Source organism: Hoplias malabaricus, chromosome 10 (genome assembly GCF_029633855.1).
Source record: "Hoplias malabaricus isolate fHopMal1 chromosome 10, fHopMal1.hap1, whole genome shotgun sequence".
Classification (NCBI taxonomy): domain Eukaryota; kingdom Metazoa; phylum Chordata; class Actinopteri; order Characiformes; family Erythrinidae; genus Hoplias; species Hoplias malabaricus.
The window spans coordinates 23,899,402-23,924,895 of NC_089809.1; the positions used below are offsets into that span (position 1 = coordinate 23,899,402).

Below are 25,494 nucleotides of genomic sequence, written 5' to 3' on the forward strand. Positions count from 1 at the left end.
GCTTAATCATGAATTTTCAGGCCTCAACAAGAGTGGGGTGATGAAATGAAACTCATCAGCAGCATTCAACAGCTGTGGGAATAGTGGTGAAACAGACTAAACAGATAAAAATCTCTGTTGTCCAAAATAATTCATGTGCCGCACTTGAAAAGTGTTTAAGAATTAAAGGATCAATGTTTCTTCTAACATGATGTTTTACTGAAGATACATTTTTTATAAATGATTTTGAACTCATGTTCAGTTTTTTTCAAGAGCATTCCCTGTGCTTACAACTAATTTATTTCTATTTATTCACATTATTTCACTTATTCAGAGACCTGCAACAGCTGATCTTTCACAGATGTTCATTATCAATAATCAGGAATGTATTTCTGCATTAAGCATTTACTGAACTTATTATAAAATACACAAGCAATGCTTTATGTTCCTACTTATGAGAAACGGCATCATTGATAAAAGTATTTTATTTATTTTTGCAGGAGGAGTCATTTTTAATCATATGACTGCACAGTGCAGATCAAAATTAGAGAACAACCTAAAAAAACGTTAATGGTTATAGCTTTAGAAAATTAGTAGAAAGTGTAGAGGCCCTCTGGAGGATGTCAGTGACTTTTCACACTGCTCTAATATAATTTTCTTCCACTCTTCTTCCAGCCTCTTCCCCATGTTGAGTAGTAGGTTTCTCAGCCATAACTTTGTTGAATGTTCAGTGTTCAAGAGTCTCTGCAGTACTTCATTATCTCCTGTGTGTTTCTTACAGATAACCACCATTTTTGAGGACACGAATGAATGTGTGATTGCACAGTATTCTAAAAATCACAGACTTGGAATAATCACCTTCTTTTGTAATGACTGAAAGGGTCATTCCTTCACCCTTTGTCTGAATAAACTAAGTTTAAGAAGACAATTAAGTTTTTCTTTTTTTTGATCTCTACTGTAAATGTGTGGCAGTGATGGCAACTGGGTTTCTTGAAGCAAATGTTGTTTCGTTGTTGTTTTTTTTGTGTGTGTGTGTTTTGTTATTGTCTAAGAATGTCTAGCGTCACAGAGCTGTTGTTCTGAAGAAATGGGAGCATGTTTCAAATGCAGTCATACAGCCATTTCTTCTTGGGAATCAAATAACCGTTAACAAGCTTGAACAAACCACATTCAGAAAGGGGTTTGTGGGACTGGACATGGTTGGAAGTAAGAGAATTGGCTCAGTGCCTCCAGGTTAAGGCTCTTCACAAACTGTCAGCTGCAGTCACTTTTTCCCTCCTGGTTCATTATCGTTCATGGGACAGTTGAAAAGAGGTGTGGCAGTTTAGAAGCTGCGAGGGGAAACTTGCTTGTGCTTAGAGCTGAGGAAACTGCTTCTGTTCCTACCTGTCCGACAGGTAACGGCTACAGTGTGTGATGAATGTGAGAGTGGTATGTTTGTGTTTGTGGGAACACAATAACCCACACGTGGGTAGCACAGACACTTCAGCTGTTTTCTGATAACTTCACATGTCAATTAGAAGTTCACATTCCCACTAAAGATTTGATATTGCAGTGGCTGTGTCATGTGTATGTTTTACATGTGCAACTAAGGAATAGTCAAACAAAGCATTTCAAACATCAAATAAAAGTAAAAATTTGAGAGAGATGAAAACACACTAAAGAAAAAAAGTAATCTTGAACATAAAACGTATAAATTGCAAGCTAATTGTTTATAATTGTGTTTCTCACAGATCAGATTTTGAACACACAGCTTCTTTTGTTTGCACTGTGTTACTTTGTTTGCAGTTGTGACATAATTCTCTTGCATGAGTGGGTTTTATCATGACATTTGGAGTGACAGCTCAGTGCCACAGACAAAATATGCATTTGTTGCACTGAACAAGGTCTGGGGCACGGAGTTGTCAATCAAAAGTTCAAGTGCCACTGGGGACACACCCATGAAACAACACGCCCATGTCAAAAAGTTATGTCAGAAGTTCAAACAAACATCAGGCAACGCAAATGACAGAGCTGCAGTGTAATCACAATCAATTTTTTTTGCCTTTCTCATTTTTTTTATTGTTTTATTTGTTTTTCTTTTGGGCACAAATCTGATTTCACAGGCAATTAAATGTTATTACATCACATATGAGCAACCTATATGATTTGTAAAAACAGCAATTAAAATGCACCTGTTAAATTTCATGCAAACAGTTCCATTGAACAGGTTAGGCTACTTATACTCTCGGTTTGATGAATACACTTTGCTTATTTTGCTGGGAAGGGAATCCAGGCATTGTACATTTAACCCATTGAATGATGATGAATCAAATGATGTCATGATGTTTCACAGCGTCAGAACCAGTCCGGCTTGTTTATCGTCTGTACGTTCAGACACTTTCTAGCTGTATAATGTGTGGAGGTGTGTATGAACTCATACCTTGGTCTTGCTGGTGCCGAGAGACTGAGACCAAGCCAGGGCTGTGACTGGGTGTTTAAACTGAAATATCTGCAGTATGCCACAGCATTAATGTTTAATGTAGTCATGAGGAGTGGACATTTTCTTTTGAAGACTACAGAATCTTAAAACCTTTACTTGTGAAATAACTTCATCCAAAAAACAAACAAACAAAAACACAAGTATCTACATAGTTATCCATATTCACAACATCACTTGAACACAGCAGTTATGCTCCAAATAACTTGGAATTATATATTTTTATATTGACTTCCACTGAACAATGTTTTTTTTCTCCTATAAAGTTACTATTTTGGAGATACGTGTTTTCCCTTGGCCCTGTGATAGACCTTCGAGATCCTGTTTTGCACCCAGTGGTGCAGGGTAGGGTCTGGACCCACCGTGACCCTGAACTGGGTAACGTTACAGACGAGTTCATGTTTTTTCTTGGACTGCGACAATATAAAAAAAAAGTTAAAAAGTTTGTAGCCATCTCTTCTATGAATGTTCTGAGCTACTTTATGGTGCACCCTTTACTGACACAGGAGGTGAACAAATCTCTACTGGCAATAGACTGGGAGACACCGGAGCAACTGCACATGAACCTAAAGTCATCATGCTCAAAGCCAAACATCAGTCAGAGAAGTAACAAGCTTCTTGCTTGATTAGTCTGTGGATCATCCAATGACTTTGAAATGAGTTGGAGTGACTTTTACCTCCCAAAATGAATCTTTTCACTTTACTCTTATCCTCACTTTTTTTTTAGCAAAATGCAATCCAAACCTCACAGTACTGTTCCAACATCTTTTTTAAAAAGTGTTTTTCTGGAAATCATTTATCAGAAGAGTAGTTGAAAATGGGTGTGGAACACAGCATAGAAGAAACTGTGCTTCCTCCCTCAATATCCATGGCTGAAGTTGCCTTGAGCAAGGCATCCGGATGAAGTGGTTCAGAATATAAATTAATGAATGAACGTCTCGGTTTCATAGTTTCAGAGAATTGGGGTGTTATATGTTGTATGACTACAGCCATTAACTTCAGGCATGCACTTGATAAAGATAATCCCTGTGTCTGAAATGGCTCCCTATTCACTGACTCCTACATTACTCACTGTACAGTGCATTATTATAGGGCACTATACCATGCAGGTTTTTAGCAAACAGCGCAATGCATTATGGGTATCTGCTATCCACTAGTGTCAGCTATGGTTTGTACACTGTCTTCTGTGGTGCATTGTGGGATTGTTTGAGTGCACTGAAATATGTCCACTGTTTTTGGATACTATTACAAGATGGCGAAGCCCCAAAATAGTGCACTATACAGTGAATAGGGATTAGGGCACTATTTGCCACAGTGCATTTCAGATTTTTTTTAACAGTCATGTTAGCTATACAGAAAAAGCATCTTTTTATTGATGTAATCGGAACATTTAGTTTTACTGATTGCTAACTGCAGGGTGGCGCATCCTGGCTTCAGCACTCAAGAGGATTCACGCTGATAACATCGCTTAGCAGAACAGCAGACAAACCTGCTAAACTGCTGGGAGGATACAGTCACACTGGAGAGTATTAAATAGGCTTAAATTGGGAAATGTACACCGTTCAGCAATAACAATAAAATCTCTTTGTTTCTACACTGACTGTCTGTTCTCTTGGCTTCACAAACCACACAGTAACGTTTTTTTCATTCTGCAAATACAGACTAAATCATCTGCTGCTCTGCATAATTTGTTTGCCCCCCTTTAACCATATTCTTTAATGGTCAGGAAGCCCACAGGACCATTGTATGGTATGGGTATATTTTTGGGTGGTGGATCATTCTGAGCCCTGAAGTGACACCAACATGCTAGTGTTGGTGTGTTATTGTGTATTGCACTGGTACAATTGGATCAGACACAGCAGGGTTGCTGGAGTTTTTAAACTCTTTCCACTCACACCTACCATTTTGGTTCACCTTATAGCTGTAAAGTCAGAGACAGTTGTGTCGGTTGTTCTCTAGTCCTTCATCAGAGGTCACTGGATGCTGTCTGTTGGAAACCTTTGGCTGATGGACTATTCTCAGTCCAACAGTGACACTGAGTTGTTTAAAATCTCCAAAAGCATTGCTGTGTCTGATCCACTTATACCAGCACAGCACACATTAGCACATCCCCCACCATGTCAGTGTCACTGCAGCGCTGAGAATGAGCCACCATCCAAATCATACCTGCTCTGTGGGGGTCCTGACCATGTAAGAACAGTGTGAAAGAGGGCTAAAAAGCAAAGCAACCGATGCACTACAACTTTTAATTGTAGAACTACACAATGCTCATTTATGGTCAGTGGAGCTGAGAGAATTGACAGTGAGAAACAAGGTGGTGGCTAATCGGGGTATTCACATAGACAACATTTAATTTTGTAGTATTTTATAGTATTTATGTTAGATATGATGAACAGTGACCAAGTAGTCACTGAGATCACTCACACTGATCTGTGTTCTGACAGAGTGTCATCTTGTGGCCCACGTTAGTACTACTACCAATGCACAAAATCTGGGTTTTTTTGTTTGTTTTTGTTTTCCCTGGTACTGTTATTTTGGGTACAGTGGACACTGAAATACACATTAAAAATACAAGACACAAGAAATTTTCTGGTTTAATTTTTGCTTTATGGGATAATCAAAACAGATTTCTATACCTCAAATTGACATAGTCACAAAATACAGGTTACCATACAAAATCTACAAAAATGCAACAATTACAAACTTTTGTTCGACAAATAACAATTGTACAGTATAAATTTATACAATACTGTTTCTGTATATTTGGCACCTGACCACATGATATAATTGTGATGCAGAAATGTTATGTCTGATGCTTAAAATAAAGAAAAATATATATGCATAAAACATGGAATAACCATTGCAGTAGTTGTGATCTTATTTAAACATTTCTTTTTTCCAACTTTACAAACAGCAGTTTAGTAGAAAGGAAACATTCAAATTTGTCCAATTAAAAGTATCGCAGTTTTGAATACACTGCATTGAGGCATTCAGCAATTTGCAGTGGCATTCAAAACGTACAATAAACAACAGCAGCAACAGAAGTATTCTGGAGCTCTATGTGCTTAGCATGCACACTGAAAGCAGAGCAGGGGGTGATGGAGTGATACTGTGTAAAAGCAAACGCTATGACTATTGTTGGGGAGAATTTTTCATACTCGACTACAAGTGGACTTTTCCAGCCATTAATCAATAGCATCAAGTGCGATTGGAGTATTCAAGTACAGAGTATAGACTAGAAGGTCTTGAACTGCCAACCTATGCAAGCTTTCAGACAGCGAGCTCTAATGTTAAAACTGTGCTTATTTTTCCTGTTCATTTTTTAAAACCAAGTTTTCAGTTTAGAAAAGCTAGCCTCTTGTGCTCATTTCCTTAATGGTGAACTACTGTGGTCAGACATGGAAGAAAACATCTGATACATGTTGGATATGTGAATAATGTTCCTGGTGATATTAAACCAGGCAAAAATATGTATAACATCCATTCAGTTCAAACCTGGTTGAGTTTTGCATAACACAACATTAACACAAAGAACATCGTCAGATGGTAGCGAGCACCTCGCTTTTTGCGCCCTCTCTTGAAATGATGATCTTAACACTATAAAGCTTTCAGGAATTGTGCTATGATGAGTTGTTCTAGATGCTCTTTAAAGATAAACTAACTACAGGGATAATTCTAGATCACACTTTAGCATTGCAGGCAGCTAGTACTGCAAATATAGCACTATTTGTCGAAAAAGTAAAAGAAGAAAAAAAAAAAAAAAGACAATATGCCTATGCTAGACCCAGTCATCCATAGAAACACTTAATTAGGCGTATGTGCATTTGCATGTGGCAGGTCAGTAAATTAAAAAAAAAAGCCAGAGCAGTGATGTTCCACCTCTTCTATTTGACACATTATCATTTTGGAATTTACATGCCTTCTTCAAAAACGTAACAGCCCACTAAAAGCAGTGTGAGCAAACAGTACCAGGGCACTATAGCCACCCACCCACACACACGCGCACGCACACCCACACACACAAACATGCATGCGTACATTAAACACATTTTCTCTCTTTCATACCCAGTTCAAATTTTAACATGCTCCACTAAAGCCACCAAAACAGAACAGAAATTGCATCTTAAAATAGCATTTGAAATAGTTTTGCATGCATGTCTGGTGTTGCAAGATTTGGGAAATAAACTATACAGGCCTAAGCAAACCACAGAAAAGTCCCTCAATTCTTCATTTCTATTCCTTCAGACAACAGAATATCTGTGGGGAAATATTATGATTCCATGGCTTGGCCGTAAGGCTTTTGGGATCATTCTAAAATGTGTAGTGTCGTACATAATGTACATTTAAATGCTGATTAACTGGTTAAGCCAGGATTAATAACACTGATACGCTAATCCATACATTTCTAAGCGTTAGCTATAAATTCATTAAAAATCTATGGTCCATTTCTCCTGAGTTTTATAACAAGCCAATCTATGCTAAATTGAAAATTTAAAACCCCCTCACTCACAAAAAAATAAAATAAAATAAATAAATGAAAAACATACATTAAAAAAAAATAGGAAAAAACCCACAAATTGAAAAACCTACTGTGTTGTATCAGACAAGTCTCCAACACTTTACTAAAGGACAGTATTTAAGGCTACATCACAACTGACATAAACCTACATACCCATTATAATGGGTTAAAAAAAAAAGGTTTAAGTCACTCATCATGAAGGGCTCATGTATGATTCATGTAGACCTAAGACCTCTGCCATTCAGTAGGATATTGTTTATTAGTTTGACTAGTGTGGAGACAATAATGTGGTGGGATTTCACAAATACAATTTGATCAACAAAAACCACACATTCAACAACGTCAGTGTGGTGCTCTTGCATTTGCAATGGTAGAAACATTTACCTGGAACGAGGAGTCTGCAGAGGCAAGTGCAGTAATGATTTTAGTCACTGCTGGTCAAAAACGAAGGGTCATAAACATTTTAGGGTCATACCAATATTGTAATTACTAACCAGTTCTAAAAATACAGTTGGACAACAACCAGCAACACATTTCCCACAGATAAAGCCAGAAAAGTAGGCATCTTCTACCACAGTGCTTCGCGAAACTCTATGGTATGTGTCAACTATACGATACATTTAATTCTTTAGATTTGATCTGACCAAAATATTTCCAACCCTCAAAAAGGTTATCCCCTCCATGAGTATAACATAATAAGAAGCACATTATGAGCTTCTATCAGGCAGTTGCTATTGACAGCTCTCATTATCATCACACTGCCTCTCGTCTCTCACTGAACCTCAATCCAGAACAAAAGGAAAGCCCCACATAAATCCACATATCGTGCGAAAGGGGAGAGAGAGAGAGAGAGAGAGAGAGAGAGAAAAAAGCAGGGGAATAGTGTGGGTTTGGTATGGGGATCCTATGTCTGGTCAAAGGTAGGTCTGATGGGTCCTCCAACATTTCCCTGTGTTCAAGACAAAAGGGAGTTGGTGTGCATTTAAAAATGTAAATGAAAAAACCCATTAATAAATAAAATGGGGGTGCAGGAGAGGAGAGGGAGAGGTGGAGCCTGGTCTCAGAACTGTCCTGCACTGCTTGGGTCACACTGCAGCAGACGCACAATGGACGGGTCACTCTTCGCTCCCTTAATAAATTCCTCCAGGGACAATTTACCTAAATAACAAAAAAATAAATAAATAAATGAATATTAACAGCACATTCTCATTCTTCACTGGCTTGGATTCACAGAAACAGAAAGGGAAGAAATTCCTAAAAATCCTAAAGCTCAAATGATGCATTTTGCACAGAGCATTGTCCTGCAATGTCCAGCAGATGGCACCAAGTAACAGTTTTAGACACCTAAAAATGTAAGCTCTATATTCTTCTAAATGTGGACACTGTATATGCATGATAAAACAGATCAGTCATATAAACAATTTATATTTTCTCATTCACATACTCCCACAGGTACACAGAGACAGAAGTACTCTGAAACACGCACACACTCTCCAGCGGCTCAGGCAACAGAGCTCAGTCACCATCTCTACTCTAGTGTTTCCACCATCCATCTCAACTAGTTCTTTCTGAAGTGCATAAGCTAACAATGATTAGATATGTTAATGGAGTCCTCAGCCCACTCACACATTTCATGACTTTGTTTCATCCTGCTTTTAAAAAATTCAAGAAAGAGAACAAAATTGTCTAAAAACTTTGTGTTGAAACAGTGAAGGAACAGTATAGGTCTCCAATGAGTATCAATAAATGTTCTATAATTTGCAACAGCTGCTAAAACTTTCTCCAAAGAACCCTACACAGCAACTGAATGAAAAGAGCCATGTACGCATGCATTGTGCTGGGCGCACTCTGTGTTGTCACGATTATATACACTGTATATCTATAGCAATTAGAAAATAACCACTGAAAGAACATTTTTACAATAGTCTAGGTTACGAAGGTAGATGTAGCTCTTACCATCTCGGTTGGTATCCATCTGTCTAAAGATTTTCTCTGTTCTTTTCTCTGGTGTAGATTCATCCTCTGGCATCTTCATTACTGAGGACACCATTTTATAAATAGCCTGTAAATAGATTGAACTAAAGGTCAGGAATTCCCATTCATTTGTCAATATCTCATTAAAGAAAATAAATAAATAAATAAATCGATGAACCTTCAACATGGCCAGGCTTAATTTTGGTTTGGCTTATCACGGAACTATTACAGAAAGTAATGATATCTAAAAGATATGACGACCTTGCATAGCACAAGTTTAACACCTATATATAACAGACATACACACATGCAAATACACCTATATGTAAATGCTCTGCAAGATGAAAATAGCAGACTTATATTTCCACCTTCCTTCTTTTATCCCCAGATTTTATAAAAGGTGAAGCAAAGAAAACACTAAATTTATGAGTGAAATGCACAATAATTCAATTGCCTCTATGCATACAACAACCACAATTTGGATAGTTCCAAATAGCTAAAATAATAGTAAATGTGTGAAAAAGACTCTTGGCACTGGGCATATGTGATGAGCCTGGCTGGTGGGCAGCGCAAATGCAGCTGGCGTCACAGTGCCGAGACACAGCTATGCACAGGATGGACAGCAGAGTTGCAAAGAACACTAATATAGGAGGATGGGAAGAAACATTAACACACGCACACACAGTCAGAGCTGTGATAGTGCTGAGTGAGCGGTTCAGAGAATCATTCCTTCAGAGACACAAAATGGAACGAATTTCTCCCTGTGGCTGAAGAATTTTCTTACATTTATTTCTTGCCATCAACAAGTGATACACACAGATCACTTAAACCGCCCTCAGTGAAGTTAAAGACAACAACGTTTGGTTAACAATTTTCATGATGATCATTTTTTTCCATCCCCTTTCACACATTTATAGTAACCCTCCACATTTTAAAGTGGAGAATCAGTATATGTGAACACCTGCAACGTTCGTCACAGATTTTACACTGACTTTATCCTGCTGTCGTCCCAGTAAAAGCTCTGGGTAATATCTGAGTCAGTACATGTGAGAATGGAGCCCACTAATGTTCCAGAGTGTCGCTTCATGCCTAAAGCTCACATCACACTTTCAGCTGCAAGAATTTGTCTGACACAAAATCTCAAGCAGTCCACTGCATGTGTGAAAAGACCACTCTGGGACATTTCCAGACCTGGTACTTTTCTGGATAGTTTCTCTGAAGTCCATATGTGAAAGCGGCTCTACAATGTTAATAAGCAGACCCTTGTGTTTTTTTTTTTTACTACTGTGTTGTGATGTTTGTACTGTTGCCTTTATTGGCTTCCTTGATTATTCTACATTCACTGTGCATTTTATAAGCTGTACTTACAATATAGGAGCATTCTGTTGGCCTACAATTACAGACTAATCTGTCCTTTGTTCTGAAATCTTTGATTAAACCTATTCACCCTGTTCTTCAATAGTCAGAACATGGGTACTACATTGGTAAATTTAGAACTAAAATAAAAAATACAAATATATGGTAAGTTTATGTAATAAAATAGGCAATGAATGTAGAATATTAGTGTGCGTATATATTTCTTTTGGAAATCAGTTCACTTTACATTTACACGTTATATCTTATCCAGAGTGACTTACCATCTAATCATTTTACAGATGTAGGAGGATGTAGTGTTAGGGGTCTTGTCCAAAAACTGCTATTGGTACAAAGTGTGCTTGCCCAAGCAGAAAACTGAACCTGAGGCCACTGAAGGGAGGGCAACAATGTTACCCATCACACTACACCAACCAAGCAGATTCAGGTGCATTTTTAGAGCTCGTATTACTTGATTAAAAATAAACATCTCTGTAAAATGCTCCATTAATCACCAAAGCATTGGAGAGAAACTGATGTACAGAAAGACGCAATACATAGAATAACTTGAGCACTGTATAGTTAAACAATACTTATGACTGTGCAGTTACTGTCAATCAATGACTTTTTAAATTTGGTCTAAAAAGTTAACTATAGTTTACTGTTAAGGCACACACTGAATGCAATTTTGTTAGTGATATACAATTGGAACCACAAAGTGAGATCCAATTGTAAAAAAAAGTGACAAAGTGACAGAGAGAGTCTGACAGACCCTGCTTGGGTTGAGTAGAATCTTAAAATCTGAGCTGCCTAATTGCTAGAAGTACTCCAACATGAAGAACCAAGAAGAGCAAAACCAGGCTGCACATCACTATCAGATAAAAACAGACCAGTGAGCCGATCCTTGAAAGATTTTTCCCATCAAATATCTCAATAGTCTAGCAGCTAAGCATTTTCCACCTTTTGTCTGAAGACACCACATTTGCAGGGATTTCTCTAGCTCAAAAAATAAATAAATAATTAAATAAAATCTTGGGAAAAGTTCACTTGATTATATGCCTCTGTGTGTGTGCGCACATTTATATCTTTAGCTGTACATACATGTATGGCTGTGTTCTACTATTTTCTGATACTATGTTTTACTGCAGATTGTGTGCACCCTTGGATAATTGAAAAAGTATTTTGCATAATAGGCTTTATAGATTTTTTTACCTGTACAATTTCCAGCATCTCTGCTTTGCTGATGTACCCATTCCCATCCAAGTCATACATGCTAAAAGCCCATTTCAGTTTCTGCTCCAACTTCCCTCTTGATGTGACGCTGAGAGCGATTATAAACTCCCGAAAGTCTATTGTGCCATCACCATTAGCATCAAAGGTGCGGAATACATGCTCAGCAAACTTGGAGGCATCTCCGTAAGGGAAGAAGTTCCCATAGATCTTCTTAAATTCCTCCATAGAGAGGTGCCCGCTGGGGCAGTCCCGCAAGAAGCCCTTGTACCACTCCTGGATTTCATGCTCGGTGAAGTCTGTGCTCTCCAGCAGGTCCTGCATCACCTCAGGTCGCAGCTTGCTGTTCTGCTTCCCCATGCTCGAGTTTCACGTTTCAGCTTTGAGAAGCAAAGAGAAACAACAAGTTAGTTTGGGTATTCTAGGAGAACTGGCTGCATTAACACAACACAAAAATGGAGGATTTACTACAAATATTACAAATTGCATGCAATTGTGTGTTGCTACAATAATATTTTGGCTACATCTTAAATTATTCTGAAAATAAATGTTCAAAAAAAGGCAAGTACTACATTTATTTTCAGAATTGTGTATACAGATACAGCACATTTAACACAGACCAGAAAGATCCGAGTAACACTACTGAATACAGTTCACTATCACAAATGATCTTTTGTAGAGCTCAGCACAAACACAAAAGAGCATAAAACGCAGATGCCTTATACACATTTTATATACATTTTTATATTATCTATAAAACATCTGCAACAAAATAGCAGGCACATTCTCCCTGTGTCTTTGCAGAAAATTTTGGTAAGGGGCAACATTCTACAATAGTTAGGGAACTGGCGACTCTCTGCTGTTTATCTTGGGCCGGATGTTCTGCAGAAGATCAGTTGTTACGTGACATCTTATGCATCTACAATCAGGAAGTGACTTTCCCTTCTCGGGTGGGTCATGACTCTTGTTTGAGATATATGTCTGCTTGTTTTTTTGTTTATGTAATCTTAAAATGTTTACATTAAAAATAACTTTTTTTGACCAAATTTCAAAAATAGTAGTTCTTGACTAAACAAATGACTAGAAACTGAAAAAACTGCTTTCAGTTCTTGGCAGTTTTTCTGTGGCTTTTTTTGTTCATATCCATATCAGAATTATGTGGTACTGACAGAAATTAAGAAATATAAAGTGATATAATTTGACAATATTGCCCAACTCTATTTTTTCCTCACTTCCCTTTGCTGTCATTTGAAAAATCACCAAGATCTCTTACATAGTGTCTAAATATTCCACAATATTCAACTAAAGAATTATTCATAAGACAAATGAAAAAAGAAAAAAGTTCATAAGTTAACATTAGTTTGCATGATTTAAATAAATATTTAAAATAAAAATCATACAAATTTTAAGACAAACATGTCACCTACATATTAACAATTTTGTCTGGCCTATTTTTGTTTAGTGCACTATATTTGGAAGCCCCTCTCTCACAAGGCACTTGTCTTCATACCATAGTGATGCTAATGTTAAGCAAATACATTATTCAGATGGGGCACACAACACAGAAATATGAATGAGAACATTGGCCTCCTGTCTCTGGGAAGCTTCAGAGTATGAATAGGCTCTGCTGTGCACTCCTCCCCCCAGCACTACAACTCTCTTCATAAGGAAAGGTAACCAGAGCCAGTTAGGGCCATCATGCAGTTGCCATGGAAATCTATTCTGAAGATTTCATGGCTCTTCCGGAGTCTTTCTGAACAAGACGGAGAGGGAGAGAGAAAACTAAAGTGTGTGACTCATGGACAGACCAAAAAAAAAAAAAAAAAAGGCTAAAGGGGTGTAACACATCACGGGTCATCCTTGTGCATGCATTTACCACATGTTAACATTGGTTGCACATTTAGTTTCAGTGTTAGCATCAACGGCTGAGGAACGGCAAACAGTGGCTCACGCAATCTTTTGGCACCAGTACAAAGACTTCCATCTGCAGATTCTGAACCAAAGCTACAATTGACTGAAAGCATCAGAGTACTGTGTTCTAATACATTTGGTAAAGTCAAGATGTTTTGCTAGATGTAATTTAAGCTTCAGCCGAATCATCTCAACATACAAAATATGAATTATGATATAAAAGAATGATTGTTCTAATTACAAATATTATTACAGATGCTTAAAGCATCAAGATCTAATGCGGACATATGTATGTTAAAAATAAAGAATTAACCTTTATTTTTATCCCCAGTTAAACCAGTGAGAGACTGGTGTGTAATTAGCTCAAAGTCAGCAATGCTGTCATTGTCTACAAAAATGAATCTCTCTGACCTTTCGCCATGTTGCTATGGAAACAGACACTCGTTCTTCATTCGTTACCGAGAAAACAACCAATCAATGAGAGAGCCTGGTGCCTTGGTGGTCTTAACACTTAAATATATGCACGCATACACACACACAAACATACACGTACCTATGCATCTAGCATTAATCCATTTCACACCACCTTCCCTGAGTTTGAGTGTTTTTTTCCCCCTCCTGCACTAAAGCTTCTAATGCATTCAACAATCCAGAAATAAAACTCAGTGGCAGCACAGTGCATTCTCCAGAATAGACAGTTTGACATCCTCGTCTTCAACATTTTCCATGCCCATGGCAGCCTATCAATCTGCTGACAGCTAATGTTCATCAGGTGAAGTTGTGCCCCTCCCAACTCCTTCTGTATTTCCAGCTTATGACACATGAAGCTAATATATTTCTCAAATTTGATTATCAGAATCTGGTTCATTCTTTTTCGCAGTCTACAAAAATTCCCATAAAACTGAAACATACCCAAGACTGGGTTTTACATTTCAAGTGAACAATCAGTTTCTAACAATCTTGCAGATGCAGAATTTGATAGGCATGAAGACCTGCATGTTTCACTATTTGTGCCTGCATACTGGCCACTGCATTAAACAACCCTTAGTCAATGGCTCATATTGTAGCTGCAAAGCCAGAGAAATCGGTTCATTTGTTACAGTACAGTTTGTGTTAGTTATCCTCTACAGTCTGTAACTGTAGAACTACACATTGAAACTAAAGTAATTAGAGCTGATAAAATTGCCAAGGACTGTAAAATGATTTACCGTTTAGCTGATTGGTAAATATCTAACTGTTATTGTCTTCACAATATATAGGATATGTTTAAACTGTTTACATTTTGCAATACTCTAGACATTACTCACCTCAATATAACACTGTAGAAGTACGGCATTTTGTAAGCCTCATTCCCAAATTAAAGTTATTAGAACTTGGTCACACTAACTATGAATGTAAATGGGTCACTAACAGTGGAAGACGAGCTCTGGGGCAGTTCCCTTCATTAGCTCTGCTCTTCCAGCAGCTACTTGTGTTCTTACAGAGCTGTGGGGAATTTGAGATTAACTAACCTGTTTTCCCCAAAGACACCCGACCCTGGTTGTGGCATCATATGGCTCATTAGTCAAATTACAGCCTAATAGATTTGTTTTATCCATGTCTTTATGAACCATCAGTTCTAAGTATGATGCTCCATGTTTTATGAAGGGAGTTTTTATTCAATTTTCCTAGCAACTCTTTGGACTTCATGATATATTTATGGCTGTGGTTCATAGCAGGGAGTTCACACTGGTCAAAGCCTGTTAACTACCTACGATGAAAAGACTTCAGTCTATTAAAAAAAAAAAAAAAATCCTGTCATATCCAAAAGTGAAAATAACTTATACCAATATGCACTGGAAACAATTTCTGCTTAGTTTGGCACATAAATGCACAGGTCTTATCATAGGTAAATTAATTTACAGACGACGACAGGTGTTTACAACTCAAACTGCAGTCCAAAGCATTCAGGCATATATAAGGTAATTACTGTCAACTGATATTTTCCATTACTCTACTTGAGTAGGAGTGTACATATCCTTCTTTTAATGTATCATGCATTCACTGACATCATTAAAAGTCAACGTCAGCACAGTGCTTTCTCAAGAATAGCCAGTTTGACATCCTGCTTCTCAACTTTTTCCTTGCCAAAGGCAGCCTATTTGTTTACAGTGAATGCTGAATAGGTGAAATATTTATGCTGGGTATGTCAAATTAATTTTTCACGTTTTACATTGTGTACTTATTTTCATTTAGATATCCAACAGATCAAATTTGGTCAACTGCTCTCCAATGTTTACATAAAATTGTGCGCAAGACTACTTTGTAGCATATCAGTCAGAATTATATATAAAAAGTATGAATAATACAGGGGACAAGTGATAGAAATGGCCTTCAGAATCATCCTGATACCTGATAACTCCCAGAGGGGCAGGACGTTTGGCCCACATTAGGCTTCAAAAGATTTTATTCATGTAACGTCATAATATCTTAATGCAAAACCTGCCAATGTACATCATGGAGATGTCACACATTGTGAACAATGGATTTTTATTTCATCAATTCTTTCAGATTTATCCCTTCATTCCGTTAACACTGCTAACAATGTATTATTAAAAAGCTTTATGCTAAGCATTATTATTGGGTGGGCTAATGTGCTTGTTTGTGAAGTATGTATGGTAAAATATAAAAATGTATGAGGCTCACAGTATAAGTGGAAGCTGTGATTTAAGTAAAAATAAAAATAAAATAAATAAGGGGAAAATGCACAGAACCATCAGTTCAATGTCAACGATGGTCATGATTAGATCTATAATAAACCACATAATGAGGCATGTGTTGTTGAAAAGGAACACCATTAGAAACTCCTGGCCCTTTTCTCCCTCATCTCTTGCTGCTTCAGTGATTTATGACAGCAGTATGACCGCAGAGCTTCAAAAACAGGCCACTGATCTGAGTGATAATTTGTTAATGCTGAAAAAGATTAAAGAGATTAAGCCTTTAGCCTATAGGTTCTATCAAAGAGGACGAAAGCTGATCACACTCAACAGCTTCATTTTTTCCTTCTGGGGAAAAAAGTACTAGGCAATATTGGACCTTCACCATCAAAGAACAGAGTATGGCAACAAATCTAACCTCTATATAACATTGTCATGCAAGTGATTGCAAAATCACTGCCTATTTGCTTCTCAACCATGGACATTTTAACAAAGGATTAAAAGGTCTTGTGAAAGACAAAAATAATAAATATATAAATAAACAAACACAGTCTTTAATTGAAAATACTCAAAGGATTTCCTGAAGTATTTTTTCCTAACTATAAATCACTGTCTTTTTTAAGTCTACATCCTGAATTGACTCAACACTTGCTTTCACACACTAGTTTATTTATTCATAATACAGAGCTGTTTCCTCAGTGTTCCAGTATTAGAGGTGAGATGACCCAGGACAAAATGCTTCAGACACTATTTTTCAGCCTTTCAGACTGTACAGACATTCTTTTCATTCTTTTTCTACATACAAGAACGGATGGTGCTTGACAAAGGATAGTGTCACATCGCTGGCACTGGGGAAATCAGAAAGGTCTGCAGCTGCTTCAATGCCATGACATTTGATATCTGAGGACGTTATACTAAAGGTTTTTTTCCCCTTTACCAGGCACCTTAACTTCACAATCTTTACTGTAACTGTGCACGGACACCTTAAAACGTAATCTTCCTATTCAGAGAATGTATTTTGGCTGTATCAGACAGATCAAGTACAACTGTACCTGCATAATAAGTGAGGTGAGCCATCAGGTGCTTACAATGGTTATTTGTTCTAACAGTTTAGAATAGAAACATTAATTTTGTGTGTTCATTTATGTAGCTGCATTGCAACAAATAACTGGTCTAGCACTGTGATCATAAATATATATTGAAGTCTTATTGCTGATAAATTTACAGAAATAATGAACGTTCTGCACATTCCTCCTTATTTTACTTGCTGTTAAAGTTGAGCAAACTGTTGTAGTTGAATATTGGGCTAATTTTATTGGACTGTCTATTCTTTGCTTGGGTTTCAGAAAAAAAAACAAGTACTTTGTACTTGCATATTCATTATGCCTGTTGTTAGCGCAAACTTTGAGCATCGCCATGACTGTGGTACCAGTCCTAACAATTTCTGCCCCGGAATTCCTTCCTCCAACTGAAGTAACACCTGTACTGGCTGAGCTAAGATATATATTTTTCCATTTCTGCATTTATTATTCTTGCCCTACATATTTTCTGTAAAACACAATCACAAAATTAAAGCACATGTTAAACAACAAGGACATTGATATGAAGCACCAAAGCTTCTCCAGACCTTCCAATGACAAGGGTATGTATTTTGGGTATTTCCTGTTTTTCAAATGCCAGAAACACCTCTGTGACAATGGCTATATGGCAAATGGCAGTGTGGCTAAACTAGGCTTGCCTAGTCTTGTTTTTTTGGCTGAGAGCATTTATTTGTTTCACACACTTCACATTAAAACAGAAAGAAAGCTAGACTGCTTTTGCTTAATTGGTGGTTAATGAGAAAATGTTGGTCAGTAATGTTAAAGCCACTGTCCACTTGTATTTAACTATATTAAAATTTACTTTGCTATTAAATTTAAATGTTTAACCTTGTTAAATTTAATAGCAAAATACATTTTAATATAGTTTAAATAGGACAGTGTCTTTAACATTACTAGCCAACATTTTCTAATACACCACCAAATAAGAAAAAGCTGTCTTTCTTACTGTTTAGTGTGAATCTAGTGAAATTTAACCATGCTAAATTTAATGTATATTTATAAGTAACACCCTGAATAGCTCGAGCTTCAGCTTTGAAATTCAACAAATGTTCTAATTTTTGAATTACAGTGCATGTAAAAGTTAACCAGAGCTTTTTGGAGATGATCTAATTCCAGGTACTAAGCCAACAAAATGAACTGTGGCATCGCCATTCTTTTTTGTAATGGGGTGATGAGCCTGAATACAGGTGTAGTGGGGGTTTCAGAGAACAGACCCTTTGCCCCCCCCCCCCCCTTTCTTCTTCCAACTACTGGAGAGCCTGAACATGCATGGTGTGAACTGCTGCCTTTAGAGAGAGAGTCTACATTTATCCAAATCAGATAAAAAGTGAATATCCAAATCTCTAATTTAAAACTGAATATCTATCCTATGAAAGAATAGATGAATATTCAGGTCCAGCGCTAATATTTATAGTATTGCAGTTTAGTAATTAAAATTAGTTTTGGTCTCCCACCTGCTCTTTGATATGTGGGTGGGTCTAATCACAGAAAGATTGACAGTGGAATCGCCATGAAAACATACACAATGCCAGTGTTGCTACCCAGAACCTCCATGAAAAATCAGAGGCTAACCTGGAATCAGTTGCGCATGCACACACAGGCAGAAACTGTAGCCTACAGTATGTGGAACGACATTGCACTGAGGTCCCATGTTTAATGCTACCTCAGTACAAATCACAACCACCCTTGATATACTACTGCAATCCCAATAGGACTTCACAGGCTGAACAAGATTAGCGACCCCCAACACTAAAATCTAAAACACGAGAATTGCAGAAAACTCTCAAAAGTGTTCATTTTCCATGCCATTTCAGAGCACATTCGTCATTAAACATACAGATCATGAGTGGAGAGTGGCTTTAAAAAGTTGTGCGCAAAGTTTTACAGTGGCTTTTCACAATTTTATTCAAATTCAGTAGTGACTGGAAAGTGCTGACATTCACAGATTGAATAGATAAGTAAATGTAGTCCTAGATGTCTAAAGAAAAATGTGTATAATATTATCAGCCAACTACAACACCTAGGCTAACTATTCAGTAAGTGGAGGGGGAAATCTCTTATTTTCGTGCAAACTTCTTCAAAATGAAAGATTCACTGAAGGAACTGCATTTGAAATACTTTATTAGCATCTAGTATGCTATTAGGAGTGCAGGAAGAAAACTCATACATAAACATTCATGCATACACTTCACATCACGAAATCTAAGAGAGATGGCCTGAAAAAAACAAAATAAGCTACCATATTACTCTGAAACTGTGCTAAAGTTACAGATAATATTAATTAGATTATTTTCCAGTCCAAAACCACCACCAAGATCTCATTCTTCAACACTAGGACAGAAAGAAATAAGTCCATTACTTCCCTCTGCAGTTTTCCACTTCCAGTCTTTTCAGGAGAATTCTTTTTTCAAAGAAATATGCAATAATTTTCAAAACATCTAGATCCTCTACATGTTAAATATTCTAATAAGTCTTATCAGTTGCCTTTTTTTTTTTTTTTTTTAATTGTCCAATTCCCATTGCTCAGTAACAACTTCTTAAAGTTACACACCCATTCAAGGCTCAGTTGACTTCTCGCAGTGGGAAGATGTGTGATCTTCGTTCAGATTTGAAGCAAAATCTAGATATTCCAGTCTCAAAATAAAAGCACTTTTTTTAATCTGGTAGTTTTTGCTGGTCTCTTCTTTTCTGTAAATTAATTACTTCACTTACTGAGTTTTCCTTAAATTGAATTATCTTCAACAAAAAAGGTCTCCTGACAAAAATACCTTTTTGTAAACAGCCTTTCGAAATGAATAAAATAAACAGCCATATCTCTCCCTGTTGGTTCTTCTCTCTCCCACACTGCCTCCTGCCCTGCTTTACTAAGGCATTACAAAAGAGAAGCAGCTGTGTCCAGTTTGCTATCTGGTGGACACTGACACACAGCCCTGAGGTAGAGTGTGAAGCATGAACAAAAATAGTATATTTAAAAAATAAATAAATAAATAAAAAACCCTGATCTCACATCTAACACATTTTAATTCAAAACCTACAATAGGAAGATGTTAGGTATCTCATAATCCCTTATTAATTTTAAATAAAATAAATAATAAAATAAAAAATTTAGACATATTCCAATAAATTGAACAGTTGGCCACAAAAACTCACAGGTACACTTATCACAGTCAATCTCTTCCTTCTGAAGACGATTATACAAATCTATAAGAAGCAATACTGTTCTAAAAACCGTAGTCAATCCTACACAGCTGGCAAACTCCACCAAAGACTCTCAATGCACAGGCTTGAGACCCCATGTTGAGACAGGCTTCAACGGCCTTTGACCTTATCTAAGTGGGCCATTGAGAGTGTAACAATGGGGACGCCCACACAGCTGTCACTGCAAACCATCACTGACAGTTCATTATTGCCTCGCTGTTCCAGATATAAGCCTGATGCAGAAGGTATTGACGCTGAAGAAATAATTTAAGCCTATAATTTAATCTTGTCTCAATAGCTATGCAATTCAAATCCATTTATTGGTGAGTAAATTAGAGAGTATGAACAGTGCAACAAACTTCCAATCCTAGAAATGCAATAACCATTTACTGTAGAATAAATCTGTCACTGTTAACAGCACTGACAAATTAAGCCAAGAGCTGAAATTTCCCTTGACGCCAAGTCACTAGCTGAATTCCCAGCTTCTCTAACATATCTAGTTCAACGAAGTGTCCAAAGTTCTTATACCTTCCATTTCAAACTCCAAACTTCAAGGACTTGTTTCCACATCTTGCGCCAATGATGTACTAACAACACTGTAAATTAAAGTCTAGAACTAACAAATGTCATGTATTAGCGTCATGCATTAAATTCACTTCCAAGCTTTTTCTCTAAGCCATAAGATGGACCATACGACATGATAGGTGTGATAATTCTTTACTGTGGATTAAGGACTGCACATATACAGCCACTTTTAAAAGGTGGAGAAGAATGACCGTCTATAAAACTATGCAAGTCTATAACGCAATGATGCTATATCCAAAATTAATTCCAAAATGGCTGAATAACAGAGGCAAAAAAAAAATACATAAATAAAAATAAAAAGACCAGCTATTATTTCAGCAAGACTTCTGTTAGCACGCCCTGGAAAAGGGAAACCAGCCCCAGAGCCAGGTCTTATATTTGATTATATAAACTGAATTCCACTCGCTTTTCCAATTATTTCAGGGCTCATAGAAGCAAGGAGATTGAGCTGACACCTAGCCTAACAATGTTGAACACTTAATAAAACAACCATGACAAAGCCTCCAATTCACAAAATTGTCTTTGTTACATGAAAATGTTATATTCTTAAACTTTTTCTCCGCTCAAAGCATTTTGTTTTATTTAATGTTTTATAATGTCAAAAAAGTACATGTAATAATTGACTGAATGACTGGATTGTACCTGCTCCTTAATGTTTTAAATATCAGATCAGGTTCAATTTCAGACTCATTCACATTCCAAACACAGAAAACAAAATACAAAAATGTAATGGCAGATAAATGGTTTCACATGAGGGTCACTTTCACTTTTTGTTTGATTGATTTTGCATCTAAGTGTCAATGCTTTAGCTCAAGTACACACACAAACACTCTAAGGCTGTAATAACAGACGAGGCTGATAACACACAATAGCAGTGGTTGCTGTGAGGCTAATCTCCTCCCACACGTGTGGGCTGTGTTGATGGAGCTGCCAGCACTGTCTCTTATCCTCATTGCCAACAGGCCTCCAATGAGTGTGTGTGTGTTTGTGTGGGCACTGTCAACAGGCCTTCAGTATGTGTGTGTGTTTGTGCACATGTGCATGTATTAACACTGGCTACATCCATGGCACTGCAGAGACCTCCTCACTTCTACTACCTACACAGGCTGCTAGCACAAGAACCAGCTGAGAGTGTACAATCACCAAGAACTTCTGTAAGATTGTGCCACCTATTATTAACATATTTTACAAAATGGATGATTCTGTTCTAAAATGGGACTGGATGAGATGTGTGAAACACAGCAAAATATGCAAGAGGACATGTTAGTACATATAATGAATGAAACAAAATCAGCATTATGGCATTGAGACAATAACACAGTAAACTTATTAAAACATACCTTACATATTCAATTTTTGTTGAAACTGAGGAGTGGACACTTATAATGTGCACTTTATTTTATGATAAAATACTAAAATGTTGATGAAATACCTTGAATATATATGAACACATCAATAAATAAACTAAATATAGTTAAATATAGCTTTGCAATATAGAGTAAGTACAAATTCCATGACTGGTGCTAGTGATGGCTGTAGCTTTTGAAAGACAGATCATCAGATCCTTCTCTATAGTTCTGCATATCCTTATGTGATTTCCACACATTGCACTACAATATACTTGGTTTAGATAGGGTTGTCCTCTCTGAAAGTTGTCTCAAACACCAGCACTAGCTCTGGGCCATCATTAGTACAACTGCTCAACTTGCATTAGAAATCTTCTGATTAAAATATGTTTATTAAAAATTAGATGAAACCTTTTTAATATTACTTAATTATTGCAATGAGTGCTGAATTGGTTGTTTATTTTCATCTAATAGTAATTTGGTTTTAAATAATTTTACATTTCTATAAAAACAGAGAAGTCAATCTGGATATCAGTGCAGACGGTTCTATTCAAAGAGGCAGCCAATATGATGTGAACACTCCACTTCCACAAGAACATAGCTTAAACAGATGAAGAGTGGGAGAGAGGAAAGAGGTGAAGGAGTGGGAGGAGATATGAAATTGGAAGGGCTAAAGGAAAAGAGAATAACTGGAATATCTAAACAGAGTTCAAGCCAGCTTCATTTTCTGTCTCCATCCTTCTTTCCTGCAATATGCTTTCTTCATAACACCTAATAGTTGACTATATGCAGCGGCCTATTGGGTTGAGATAAACAGAAACTGCATCAAACATCAGCACACTCAACACATAAAAAGAAATACAAAACACCCAGCACTCAATCTCTTTCATGTCCCTCATTCCCAGGCACATACAATAACACAAATAAAATGCAAGTTCTTCTAGTCTCAGTATCAACATTAGCAAACATACCAGCACAGTCCTCTAGGGAACGCAATGCCCTCATATCCTGTCTCTACTTCAAACAGATTAGTGTGGGGGTGGCGGAAGTGAGAAAGATGGACCACAAAAAAAATGGATGGGTTGAGTGTGAGAAAAAAAGAAAAAGACTGAGAAGAAGAAAAGAGAAAGTGCGGGTACAACAGAGAAGCTGTGTGGAGGGCTTGAAAGGCAATCACTAGACTGAATGAATAGTCAGTGTGCATGCATGTGTGTGTGAGTGAGAGAGAGCATGAAAGAAAGACTAAAAGATAATAAAGCAAGTTGATTCATTACCATTCTATTGTTATCTGTGAGCTCCGAATCAGCATGCAATAAAAAATTTGAAAAACAAAAGTAAATTACTGGGTTCAAAAGCACCTGTTGCAACAGTTAATCATGAAAACCTCAGGCATTACCACAGAAGAGGAAGAGACATACCTCTTCTTTTTTGTCAAAACAAGTCCTTAACAGCCCATAACCTGGTAGTTTCCCCACCGAGTCACAAACACTGGGAGCAACAGGCAGTAAAATGAAACTAGCAACACAGAGCAGGCACTATGCGTCTGTGACCAGCCTTGTCAACTCAATAAGTCCAAGATCTTTCAAAGCCCAAAGCAGCCAAACGAAAAACTCAGAGTACCTCCCCATTTGACGTCAGCGCCAAGTCACATGGTCACATGAAAAGCAGAAGCGAGCTTTCGTTGCTCTGGCAACAGGCACACGGCTGTGCAGAGATTTCAATAGGTCATCTATCAGAGGCTGTGTTGAAAAAGACTCAGAAAAAGACAGCAAGAAAATGAGAAAGAGTGAAGGACATGATTAGCCAATGCAGCACCCTTAATTGTGCATTAGAACAATGAATGCAACAACTAGACCACTTACATTAATAAAAAAATTTATCATAAATTATGACCATCAGAATTCTTCGTTCAAAAAGAGTAGTCTTTAGAAAAGGACAGATTACAGTGATTGAAACTGAACAAAAGAAGAAAGAAAAACAACAAAATGTTAGACTCAGAGTCAATGCTTATTGTGATTTCGTTGAAATAAATGTATTATATTGGATGGCACTTCAAAAAAAAATTAATAATAAAAAAAACTGGACAATATGATGAGACTACATTAAACAGTACTTGAACACATTATACTTAAAAATAATAATAATAAAAAGCCCCACCCCCATTTCAGAAGAAATGCTTTAGTTCTCACATATTTCCTTATTACTTGCAATGTGATTTTGTTTTTTGTCCCTTGCAGAAAAATGCTGTGTCCTAATCAAGGCAAATGCTGTGGTAACTGCTGCTAAAGCACAGCAGTCCTAAGAGAGCTCGGCTATGTTCTCGGGACTCCATGACAATAGATAGGCTGGAGGCCCTTTAGGCTCTGAGGGTCACAGTTTCAGGGTTAACTACCCTTGTGGTCCTCAGAGCACGGAAAACGTCTCTTCTATATAAAGGGCCTGATTTGAATACCATCTGGTGGCTTCTTGAATAGAAGGGACAAGAGAATCTGAGAAAGGAGGGGTGCTAATAGGAAGAAATTCTACTGGGCAGAAGAGTGGCACAGATGGAGGCACAGTAAACGTCAAAGAAAGAGCCTCTAAGAAGTGCAATTGGGAGTGAAGGCTGACAAATAATGGCAGATGTTTGTTTTAAAAAGGAGCAGGTGGATACAGTACTTTAAGAAAATGTAGAGGGAGGGCGTAAGATGAGTATTGTAAGATGAGTGTAAGATTTGTAAGGTGATTGTGAATTATTTACACTGAGAACATTATCTAAGGATTGAAAGTGATTTGCCAGAGAGATCAGAGATTCCTCAACTGGCACAAATATTAACTTTAGCCTATATTAGATTAATAAGCAAAGGTTTGAAGAAATCTTGTCTCTCAGGATTATTATCTTAGCACAAGAAAGGAGAGATTAATAAATACAAACACTAAGCACACTAATAATTCAAAATCCGACAACATTTAGAACAGGCAGACCGATAAACAAACTGTGACAGAGACCATGTCACCCCAGGAAGTTGGATGATGGAAATAAGAGCGGATTAGCTCTTTCATTATACTTACATCACAATCATTTAAACAAAAAATAAAAATAAAAAAATCAGCAAATTATTAGAAGATATTTCTGTCTCTCTTC

General features: G+C 37.1%; 1 protein-coding gene across 3 annotated transcripts in view; it reads right to left on the reverse strand.

Annotated features, from left to right (window-relative positions):
- Positions 1–5,053: 5,053 nt before the first annotated feature.
- Positions 5,054–25,494, reverse strand: part of ncalda (neurocalcin delta a) — a 38,803-nt gene continuing 18,362 nt past the window's right edge. For 2 of the 3 annotated variants that reach the window (XM_066682850.1, XM_066682847.1), the window contains 3 exons: positions 11,517–11,914; positions 8,934–9,039; positions 5,054–8,135 (listed from right to left, as the gene is read on the reverse strand). In XM_066682850.1, the coding sequence (XP_066538947.1) occupies positions 8,038–8,135; positions 8,934–9,039; positions 11,517–11,894 (582 nt within the window). In that variant the 5' untranslated portion in view covers positions 11,895–11,914 and the 3' untranslated portion in view covers positions 5,054–8,037. Of the gene's footprint in view, positions 8,136–8,933; positions 9,040–11,516; positions 11,915–23,788; positions 23,944–25,494 lie in introns of those variants that run through there. The other variant, XM_066682848.1, reaches the window with a different exon arrangement.